Below are 12015 nucleotides of genomic sequence, written 5' to 3'. Positions count from 1 at the left end.
ATCAGGTCACATAGTATCGGAGAAGTTTCATGATTAGAAGTACACGTAAATGAATACGGGACTGGGTCAATACGCAATCTGGTATCAGGATCAGTGCATCCCTAACAATGACCCTAAGCACACAGCCAAGGTATCAAAAGAGTGGCTTCTAGACAACTCTGTGAACATCCTTGAGTGACCCAGCCAGAGCCCATACCTGAATCTGCTTGAACAGCTTTAGAGAGATCTAAAAATGTCTGTTCATCAACACTCCCCATCCAACCTGATGGAGCTTGAGAGGTGCTGCAAGGAGGAATGGACCAAACTGCCCAAAGATAAGTGCACCAAGCTTGTGGCATTTCTACAACTTACTTGCTCCGAAGGTATTCTTATTCTGGCCGAAGGAGAAGCTGGTATTTGCGGCCGATGAGCCAAACAGTCCGGTGGTTGCGCTGGACGTGGCGGCCGTAGAACCAAACAGACCGCCGGTCCCAGCAGCCATGAGGTTGGACGGGCCTTTCCGTCCTGCCTGGTAATCTTCCAGCCTCAGCTCCTACAAGAGAGAAACCACAAGAAAAACTGAAAGATGAATGGGAACACCACATCATGTTGTTGCAGGTGTAAAATCAAACCATTAAGCCATCAGCATGTTTGCTGTGAAGCACCGCCATTACAGGGCGTCTTAAACAGACTTTCTGACTTTACTTGAGATTCCACTGTTTTAGACTTCGGACTATGTCCTGCCCTAAACCACCCCATTTCAACAAGAACCACATCATGAAGGACGTAATGACATTTGGAGCTCTGACTGGTCCAGCTGGTGCCTCAGTCTCACCTCCAGAGATTTGTTCTCGTACTCCTTCATGGCTGTGATGCACTGATGCTTGGTGTTGATGCTCGTGGTGGAGCCTCCTTTCACCATCGTGTCAGTTCCTGATGGCGGCTGCGTACAAACATCCTGTGAGTTGGGGTTTTGTGTCTGACCACAAACGAACCTGATGTGGTGTGCCGTGTGCTTTGAACTTTACTCACATTGAATTTGATTGTTGTTCCTGGCTGCTGAGCAGTGGAGAACCCAGAACCCCCAAACAGGGAGTTTGAAGCCCCCCCGAATGGATTGGAGGCAGTGTTGGCCGTCCCAAACAATCCCCCGCCGCTGGTGCTCGTTCCAAAGCCTGAAAAAACAAAGTACACGTTTCATCATATCAGTGAATCAAAAGGCAAAGACAGCAAAAGTTAAAGATTAAAAAGCACTGTAGCCAAGTGCTTGCTCACAGGGGGTCGTTTTGACCGTTGGGGTTTTACATAATTATTGTATGGCCTTGCCTTACAATATAAAGCGCCTTGGGGCAACTGTTTGTTGTGATTTGGCACTATATAAAAAAATTAAAGAAGAAAGAAAAAGAAGAATTAAAGAAGAAGAAAAGAAATCGTCGTCCTGTATCGGTCCTGAGGACTATGTTTTATTACTGTCGTTTTGATATTTTTAAAACTTGCTACTGAACCATTTCACCCAGCAGTGTCACCATGGTGAATTTCAGGGTCCAGAGAGTCTTTCTCAGACAGTAATTTTGGAAAGTCGTCCCCTCTCTGCCTTGAGGAGTTACACGCTCAGTCTGGCTTCCTGATCCTGTTTGGCATATAGTCCATATTCCTACTGCACAGCTGGATGTTCTCTGCTCTGAATTTTGTTGTTTGAGCACCATCTTTGCTTACCCACGTCAGTACAGTGTTAACTGACCCATGTTGACATTTAAGAATCATCTGATGGGAAACTTATTACTCGTATGTGGTGTGAAAAACTTGACAGTGGTGTTGTAATATTTTTCACATCAAAAGTTGACTTTTTAAATGATGCTTAGACTACACACATACACACCTTATTTATTTATATTTATATATAAAAATGTATTTAACTTGAAAGGATAAACCCCTTGAGATTTATAATCTCGTTTTCAAGGGGATCCTCAATAAGAACAAAAACATCCAATGGGCAAGACATGCAACAGCACATACATAAAATATACAAACAGAGGCAACAAAACAGCTACAAAAATAATTAAATACACACAAACGTCTACACGCACACACCCAATCACACCACACACACACAAAGCTCTCCAACACTCTCCCATTAGTACTACCATACAAAATGAATAAAATGAATTGTTATGGACAAGCGGAATCAAAAACAGTTACATATGTTTTTAAGGTGTTGTCCAAGGGGTTGTAGAAGCAGATAGAGAAAGGAAGGCTGTTCCAATCATATTGTGCTTTATGTCTAAACGAAAATTTTCCAGTTTCCTTATTAATTTGTGGGACAACAAAACAATTGAGATGCATGTCTCAGACTATAAGAAGAACCAAAAGGAGTCAAATATTGTTTTAAATATTCTGGATAACTACAATTAATGCATTTAAAAATAAATATCTACCAGTGAAATTGTCATCTGGAGGGAGCCAGGACAACTGGTTATAAAGGTCACAATGGTGAGTCATAAAGGGGCAACGGAGAATAAACCTACACAAACTGTTGTAAACTACATTAAGTGGTTTAAGATGAGAAGATTAAGTATTTTGATAAACTATATCACTATAATCAAGAATGGGAAGTAATAACTGTATGACAATCCTCTTTCTTACAGAAAAATTAAGACAACTGACTGATAAAGGAGCATACACAAACATATCCAATTGATATATAATTTTATTTGTAAGAGAATATGGTTCGTAAAAGAAAGAAGGATCAAGTGAAAGACCTAAATATTTAAACTGCTCAACAGGAACAATTAGGGTATCATCCAAAGTAGTAAGAATGAGCTCACCTACTGATATAGAGCTTTTCTTGAATAACACTGAGCAAGACTTTTTTATGGTTAAGAGGCAATTTGTTTGGTTGAAGCCATAATTGAACTGAGTTAAAATCATGTTGAAGCAAGCGCTGAATATCAGTAATATTAGGTTTAGAGCAATAAATAATAGTGTCATCCGCATAGAGTTGAAAGTCTTGCAGGTGAGAGGAAAAATTGCAAATAAAAGAGGGCCAAAGTGAAGAACCCTGAGGCACACCTTTATCAATAGTTTGAAATTCACAGTGACAATTTTTGAAAAAAACCACACTGTTGACGGTGACGGAGATAAGAGTTGAACCAGAGAAGAACTATCAAGACCAATCGAATGTAATTTGTCCAACATGCTGCCATCCATGGTTGATAGTGATCAACCATGTCAAATGCCTTGATAAGGTCAATAAATAAGGCACCAGTAGGTAAATTATTATCAAAACCAGTAAAATCATCATTAGTGAACTTCAATAAAACAGACGTTGACAAATATTGTCTAAATCCAGATTGAAATGGAGATAAAAGACCATTGTCAGCTAAATAATCTAATAGATGAAATGAGATTTATTGTCATTGTCATTACACGAGTGCAACAACAACAAAATCACGTTTACACTCCAATTACCTCAGACAAGATACAGCAATTAATCCACAATTATTACTTGTTTACCGTAATAATGGCACACATCAGAATTAAAGACAACACATATACATTTGACATTGTTTATGTGCACTAAACTTGAAGCAGTCCATCATCCGAATTGAGGTAAAGTGGGTGAAGGCCGCAGCAGGAGGGGCCCGCGCCGCCCAGCTTGGGGGATTGAAAGCTGCAGCAGTAAAAACAGCACTGCCTTTGAGGTGGCTGTGATGAAGCCAGGGTGGGGGGGGGCAATAGGGATGGAAGGAGGGAGACGTGTCGTGTGCAGATGAGTTAAGTTTCTGTCAGAGTGTGTGTGTGTATAAAGTCAGATGTTGCTAGGCAACAGCAGGCTGGGGGGGGGGCATGAGAAGGGGGAGCTGAATTCCTTCACCAAGGCTGTAGATCCTTCTGAGGAAAGAGCAGGGTATTTGGCTTTCAGGAGCTGATAAGGCTGCCATGTTGATGTTAGGCGGAAAGATACAGAATTCCATTTACTGCACCTTTGACCATCTAGAGTCCAAATTTACGAAGAATATTCTCCGGTCCTCAGCAGCACATTCCTTTGCAATGCAGCCATATGCTCCGAGATAGTCTTCATTTTGCGTTTGAGTTCAAGAGTTCACGCAGTCTGAGATTACACAGCATTGCCCAACTCAGTAATCATGACGGACTTATGAGGGAACGAGATTCTGGAAGCAGCCATCTTGCCAATATTCCTGTGGGTCAGGTCAGCGCACAAACCAATCAGCGCCAAACCTCCCACCACAAAGAGAATAAAAATAAATCCTCAACATCTTCCACAGAAAGTGGAGCCAAGCACGCCACACTCTGGCTCTCTCAGGCGTCGAGAGTATAGCCCACTGGGTAGGTTCCATCATGGCACGCAGGGTCCCCCAACCCTGATTTTCTTGTCGGGGGGAGAGAGAAAAAAAAAAAGAAAAAAAGGTGTCAATAGCGTTGAGAGACCAGCTGATCAATTCCATAGTTAATCCAAATTTTAGTTTGAAGAATTCAGTCTGGTGAAGCTGAGACTTTGAAGGTCGGAGCAGAGATAGAGAACAGAAAAAGGAGGAGAGGAATGCAACTGCCCTTGCTGGAGTCCCAAGCTTTTGTTAATAGTTGATTAAAACTGATTTTGTCAAAAACTTTAACAATGCTGTGAATAATTGATATTGGTCTGTAGTTGTTTAAATCACTATGGTCACCCCCTTTGTAAAGCAGAATAACCCTTGCACATTTTCAGCCAGAGGGCACATCACAGGTGGACAAAGATACGACCCCAATTGCAATGAAGTTGGGACGTTGTGGAAAATGTAAATAAAACAGAATACAATGATTTGCAAATCCTCTTCAACCTATATTCAATTTAATACACCAGAAAGACAAGATATTTAATGTTCACACTGATAAACTTTACTGTTTTGTGCAAATATTTGCTCATTTTGAAATGGATGCCTGCAACACGTTTCAAAAAAAGCTGGGACAGTGGTATGTTTACCACTGTGTTACATCACCTTTCCTTCTAACAACACTCAATAAGCATTTGAGAACTGAGAACACATGATCGGGTGTAAAAGAAGCATCCTCAAAGTCTCAACCATCTTCTTTCACTAAAACATCAAATCTAGGCTTGCATCTCAGATGTACCTTCTGGCAAATTGTAGGTGAACTTTCACAGCCACAGAAGCCTGTAACTTCTTCTGGGTTGTCTGGGTGTCTTGGTGGCTTTCTTCACTCTTCTCCTTCTTGCACAGTCACTCAGTTTTTGAGAACTGTCTACTCCACACAGATTTACCATAGAGTGCATACTGTCTGTATTTCTACATAACTGGTGTAAATAAAGTTCAAGACATATTCAGTGACTTGGAAATGTTCATGTATCCATCCCCTGACTTGTATGAAGAAAACTGGCAATTAAACTGATTATTTACAGGTATTACACCAAAGGGGCTGATTACTTATGCAACCCATCATCTTGGCTTTTATATTTTTAATTAATTTATATCAAGTTGTAGAAATTTACTTTCAGTTTGAGCCTAAGGAAGATAATTTTAGAAATGTTTATATTGAGAAGCCTGATTTACTTTCTGTATTTAAAATGCCATAAATTAAAATGCGTGAAATACCAAGGGGCCGAATACTTATATATATATATGAAACCTAAACACAGGCCTGTGAATATGATAAACACTTACTGCCAAATGTGGTGGGTTTGTTGGTGCTGAAAGCATTGTTGGGCTGGGAGAACAGACCGCCGCTGGTTCCTGTAGACGTGCCACCAAACAAGCTGGTCGAAGTGCCGCTGGTGGCACCGAACCCAAACCCAGTGCTGGTGGAGGACGTGGCAGGCGATCCAAACAGTCCCCCTGACACGACAACAGAAAACAAATCAGAACTACATCATTTCTCAAACAGTGCACATGTTATAATGATGACATTTACGCATCATCATACAGACTGTGCCCCCTTTCTGTCAAACCAGGAGTGAAACTCTGAATCCTCTCAGTCTGTTCTGGAGCCTGTTTGAGGCTAATGTTTGAATAATCTGCACACATGATGAGCAGCAGTGAAAGGATGAAACAAGAGCCAACGAACCAGGTTTATTCTGAGTGGAACCAAAGAGGCCTCCAGTGGTGGTGGTCGTGCCAAATGCCGAGGTCCCAAATCCCCCTGTTGTTCCAAAGCCAGTGTCTGCAGAGACAGTTTACATCAAGACAAATTGGCTGCAATGTCCCAAATAACAAAAAAAGAAATCAAGTACAAATGTAATCACTGTTAAACTTGCACAAAGGACCTAAAAGCTTCAGAGCAACAGGAACACACCCCAAACAACAATTAAAAAAATAAAAAATGCAGAAATGATGAAGTGGGTCAAATTAAAAAGGCGACATTTCTGTGGAGTTTGCATGTTCTCCCCGTGTTTGCGTGGGTTTCCTCCGGGTGCTCCGGTTTCCTCCCACATCCAAAGACATGCGGGTTAGGTGGATTGGACTCTTTAAAATTGTCTGTAGGTGTGTGTGTGGGTGTGTCTGTGTTTGTTTGTCTATTTGTGGCCCTGCGACAGACTGGCGTCCTGTCCTGGGTGTACCCCGCCTCACGCTCTATGACTGCTGGGATAGGCTCCAGCCCCCCGCGACCCTTAATTGGACTAAGCGGTAGAAGATGAATGAATGAATGAACTTTAGCAATACATGTATTTCACATGACACCAGACCACGAGCAAACTTTTCTGATGATGGTGGATCAACTCTAAAGGTTCAGGGTCCGTGGTCTGGTCTTGGCCTAGACAGAAATGTACCTTCAATAATATGGTAAAGTTTTCCCTTTTATTTCTTCAAGTCGTGAGGTGTCGCTGTTGGTTCTGATCGTGAATCTATTTGTTATTTTTTTTTGTCCGTTTTAAACACTAACGGTTAATTTCGGTGCTTTGCGCAGCCACTGTCATATGAGGAGTGAAAAGCATACAAACTGCGTACGGCACAGACAGCAGTGAATCACCGCGCAGTTTCATTTCTTGCCTCTCAACAGTTTTGATACATCTTAAAGTAAATTAATGATTACTTTTTTTTTTTTTTTTTTTTTTTTTTTTAAGAAAAAAACATCAGCTTGCTTCTCTGATACTGACTTTCAAAATAAGTCTGGACTGTGAAGCTGCTCCAGGTTGACATTAAAATACTTTTATAGTGAAGCAGGTTCAGAAAAATTACCGCCAGCAGCAGCTTTACACATTACACTTCACTGCCTGCAGCAACAGAAACCACCAGTCTTCATCGTAGTACAGAAAACTGTCAAGCTGAACCACAAACCTTCACCAGAAAGTGACTCATCCAACAAGCAGTGCCAACCGTTTCTGCCACTCCTCCAATCCAAAAAACACTCTGTACATTTCTTCATGACAGCGTGGACCAAGTGTCAAATCCATACCAGATAAATGAAATGCGGGAGTGTGGTAGGTCCAATACTTTAATGGGGTGTAAGGACAAATAGTCACCGTAATGAGACAGCTGATACTTTGAGATCATTAACATTATATGTCCTGATATTAGAATAAATCACTGAGTGCTTTATTTGGGTATCCATCATCATATAAACAAGGGAACTCACTTTGTTGTCCAAAAGTGGACGATGTTCCAAACCCTCCAGTGCCTCCTCCAAAGGGTGTGCCAAACGACTTGTTGAACATGTTGACCCGTTAGGAGGACTGCATAAGTCCGCTGAAAGACAAACACTTTTATCAACTGCTGAATTTTTTTCAGCAAAGTGTGATGCTACATCATATTAGCTACAAACAATGGAGACAAGCAGCTGGTTTTATTAATGTCTTTGTTAGGACTGAAACAATTAATTGCGTAACTCGAACAATTCGATTACAGAAAAACGTTTGGGTACCTACGCCAGGCCTGTATATTTCACGTGCGCGCGTGAACGAAACGTCCGTGAAGATCATTTTATTAACTGCACAGATGTATAATAAAATGAATGGTGACTGGTTTATAACAAGATGACAGAGTTTGAGGGGAGAGAGAGAGCGAGGAACTGCAGCGGCAGCCAGTTTTTTTTTTCTTTGTTCGTATGTACGCCCACGAATGGGACAGGAGATCCTCAAACTGGGTCCTGGAGAGGCAGAAGTACCACTGAAAGCAGCCGTCATCCAGACGCAGCTCCTGCAGCAAATGATGAAACTCCCCGAATTGGGAACATCTCATGAGGATGTTGTGAACTCAGCAACGGTGCCGCTGGTGACGCTTGTCGGCTTTCCACAATAAATACAGCACGCAACTCGCTCCATGTGATCAAGGTCTGCCATGTTGACTCGACGGCGAGCGGAATGAAAGCTCCTCCTATTTGATGATGCAAGCGAATTTTCGCAGTGAAAGTTTCCGCCCAAGCAGAGCGACACACCGGGTGATGGTGGTGTGTCCATGGCCAGGCGAAGGAAGCGAATTTGTGGCGTCACATCGCGTGCAGTGTGAACGCGGCGTTAGAGAAAAAGGGTCATCTGAAGCGGACTTATTGCGCATTTAAAGTTAATCAGTGTTTTTGTATATTTTAAAAAAAAAAAACAGTTTGGTCCACTGGCTGCTCTCCACCTCCACAGATGAAGTGAAAGGACGCACACCTTAAGTGAATCATGATTCCTATTTTAAAAAATGCTTTTATTAGGATTTAATAAGAGTTTTTAATCAACAGGAGGCACAGCCGATTTATCAGTGCAGCTTTTCGGGAAACGCTGCACTCCACAGCCGTTTTTTCACAGGCTGTGTTCACCTTCACATGCAGAATAGCTTTATTCGCTAAGTATCCACATAAAACAAGGAATATGACTTTGGTTTGAGCTGAACTCTCTTTGAATAGAATGTATAATACACACTAAACACTGAATAAATCACAGTAATAACATGTGCAAATGAAATATCCAAGTAAAATAAAATGGGCATTAAAGGAAAACATAAAGAATGTCCTGTCCACAGACATAAGATTCCACACACTGCCTGGGCTTATGGTTCGGAAAGCTCCAACACTCTTAATGTGAAAAAAATAAATAAATACAGGTGCTGGTCATATAATTAGAATATCATGAAAAAGTTGATTTATTTCAGTAATTCCATTCAAAAACAGGCACTGACATTAAGCTTTTTAGTGTACTTGTCCATAGGACAAGTAACCCTGGCAGTTTACTTGTCCTATAAGAAAAGCTGGTTGACTGGACAAGGGAGCGCCGTGTGAAGCTTGCCACAGGCACGCGATACACGCACCAATGGCGCGTGTGACCTAGGGGCGTCCAGGGGTATGCTACTGTGGAAGTCCTGAAATTACACTTTTTCATAAATTGCTTCTCTCCTGTGTGGGTGGTAAAATTCAAATTTCAATGGTTTTAGATGCATTGAAAGCAAGAATAATAGACAAAAAAATTACACTTATGTTGTAATATCAAAGTTCTTTTATGTATTTTTATGTCTATGTTAAGAAAATAAATAACACTGAAAAGTTTAAAAACACATTGTTTGATGGACACAACATTTGCTCTCTTCTTTAAAAATGACACACTGTAGCTTTAGAATCCAGTAAGACAGGCAGAGTTTTTCTGTCATGCTGACAGTTTAGCTGTTTTTTTTTTATTTTATTTTTTTTTACATTTTTGAGTGTTATGTCCTTTCGGTTGCTCCCTTGTTTGCACTCGGGGTCGCCACAACAAATCCAAGGTGGATCTGCATGTTGAATTGGCACAAGTTTTACACCAGATGCCCTTCCTAATGCAACTACATATTACATGCAGAAATGTGGCAGGGGTGGGATTTGAACCCGGAATCTTCTGAACTGACACCAAGCGCATTAACCACTTGGCCACCACCCATGACCTTTTGAGTGGAATTGCATACTTATTAAAAAACAAAACAAAAAAACAAAAAACAGCAATATAACCCCTAATTGTCTTGTTTGAACAAGAGCTAAATCTGGACCGATTTGATTGTCAAATCAAAGTCAAATTTATTGCCAAGTAAGTTCTCACATACAAGTAATTTGATCTGGTGCCACTGGTGCATAAACAACAATAATAAAAAGAAAAAATAATTCTGGAAGAAGTAAAGGATATCTCTCTCTCTCTCCCTCCCTCCAAGTGGTGCACCTATCTTTGGACAGTTTTTGATATGTTGGCTGTGTGCTTAGGGCATGGGTTAAAGCAATAAATTTTCATCTGACATTTTTCCTGGCAAAAATCAATGCCAGCAATTCCCTAAAATGTGGTGTAGTGGGGGCACACACTCTTTTTTCCTCAATAAATACAATAAACACATTATACAGTATACAAATCTATTCTAAATAGCCTCTAAGGAGAGACAGATAAAGCATAAAACGAATGCAAAACTTGAACATAAAGGTACATAAAAGGGTGTTGGGGGTGGGGTGTAGTCTTGATTCTGGGGGTGCCCCCCAGAACATTTTTTAAAGACCAAGTCAAATTTTGTGTATTCTGGTGAATTTCAACAGGTATGAAGCCCTCTGAAACAAATAAAACTCACTTCAATCTGTGAAGTAAAAACACAGTATTGATTATGAGGGGTCTGGGGGATCTCCCCCAGAAATTTTTTAAAAGAGCAAGTCAAATTTTGTATATTTTGGTGAATTTTAATGGGTATGAAGCCCTCTGAAACAAAGAAAACTCACTTCAAACTATGGGGGTTTGGGGGATCTACCACACAAATTTTTTTAAAAGAGCAAGTCAAATTTTGTATATTTTGGTGAATTTTAATGGGTATGAAGCCCTCTGAAACAAAGAAAACTCACTTCAAACTATAGGGGTCTGGGGATCTCCCACAGAAATTTTTTAAAAACAGCAAGTCAAATTTTGTACATTTTGGTGAATTTTAATGGGTATGAAGCCCTTTGAAACAAAGAAAACTCACTTCAAACTGTCAAGTAAAATTCTTTGTCTTCTGTAGTATTTTGATCAGTTCTAATCCGGTGAATGCACCAAATGGGCGCTGTGTTGCTGGCTGTACGTTCAATAAAATACAAAATTAGGGCCTAAAGCAATTGACAACGTTGTTCTGCTGTGCACAAAGTAACACTGTCACCAGTTTTGAAAACGCATGCACCCTGAGAAACTCAAAACTGGCTTATTCACATTTAATAGGTAAAATGCTCTCACTCCTAAAACAAACTAGGGCTGCAACTAACGATTATTTTAGTAATTGATTAATCATTTTTTGTTGTTGTTTGTTGTTTTTTTTTTTACTTACATGTGAGTTGTGCCATTATTTCTTGAAGTGAGTTATTAAAAGGCCTTTATCACGCAACATCAATGTTTGAGCTTGTAATAAAGTTATGATGTTCTATTCTCATCAAAAACATACCTGGAGTAGCGTTTTGTTTTATTTTGCACATAAATACATCACCGACACATCACAAAAAGATTTCCATCAGGCTTAACCTGATTATGAGCATTTTTAGATGCCTACAGCAACTATGTCAACCACTGACAACATATTACAGCAAGAGTCCACAAAAGTATTTTAAAGGCCTGACTAAAATGTAATATGTGATCTTTAATAAGTTATTTTCATGAAAAAGACACAAATGTGCAGTTTACTGTATTTTATTTTTTTCTTGTGTACACAGCTTAGATGTGGTTTGACCAAAACAAATTGTCATTAAACTTAAATAAAATAGGGATGAAGTGGAGGTTTAAGAGTCACTAGGCGTTCACAGGAAACAGTTATTTTATGGTCGTCGTTAACTGGTTTTACCTTTTCTGTTGTGTTTTATCATGTTCTTTTTGTCTGTTTCTCTAAAAGTGTATTGTAGCAATATTAGTTTACTTTTGTTGTTGTTGCTATTATTATTATTATTAATATATAAATAAAAATTAAAAAAATTACAATTCATAATACATTTTACTCTTTTACGACAACGCTAAGCCATTAATTATTTATTATACAGAAAACAAATGCACAAACTGTGCTGAGATGCGAACAGCTTAATGCTAACTTATCATTGAAAACGCCATAGACATGCTAATGTGTTAGCATCGGTCCCGTTTTTAAGTTATAA

At 39.9% G+C, this 12015-nt stretch overlaps 1 protein-coding gene across 3 annotated transcripts in view; it reads right to left on the bottom strand.

Annotated features, from left to right (window-relative positions):
• The window catches only part of nup98 (nucleoporin 98 and 96 precursor), a 64193-nt gene that overhangs the window by 39826 nt on the left and 12352 nt on the right, over positions 1-12015 (bottom strand). For 2 of the 3 annotated variants that reach the window (XM_034177597.1, XM_034177599.1), the window contains exons 2-7: positions 7567-7676; positions 6058-6153; positions 5658-5828; positions 1012-1154; positions 815-922; positions 352-532 (exon numbers count right to left, since the gene is read on the bottom strand). In XM_034177597.1, the coding sequence (XP_034033488.1) occupies positions 352-532; positions 815-922; positions 1012-1154; positions 5658-5828; positions 6058-6153; positions 7567-7645 (778 nt within the window). In that variant the 5' untranslated portion in view covers positions 7646-7676. The remainder of the gene's footprint in view (positions 1-351; positions 533-814; positions 923-1011; positions 1155-5657; positions 5829-6057; positions 6154-7566; positions 7677-12015) is intronic. The other variant, XM_034177600.1, reaches the window with a different exon arrangement.

This window comes from Thalassophryne amazonica, chromosome 9, assembly GCF_902500255.1.
Source record: "Thalassophryne amazonica chromosome 9, fThaAma1.1, whole genome shotgun sequence".
In the NCBI taxonomy this organism is placed as follows: domain Eukaryota; kingdom Metazoa; phylum Chordata; class Actinopteri; order Batrachoidiformes; family Batrachoididae; genus Thalassophryne; species Thalassophryne amazonica.
This window is presented reverse-complemented; position numbering and strand designations above follow the sequence as displayed.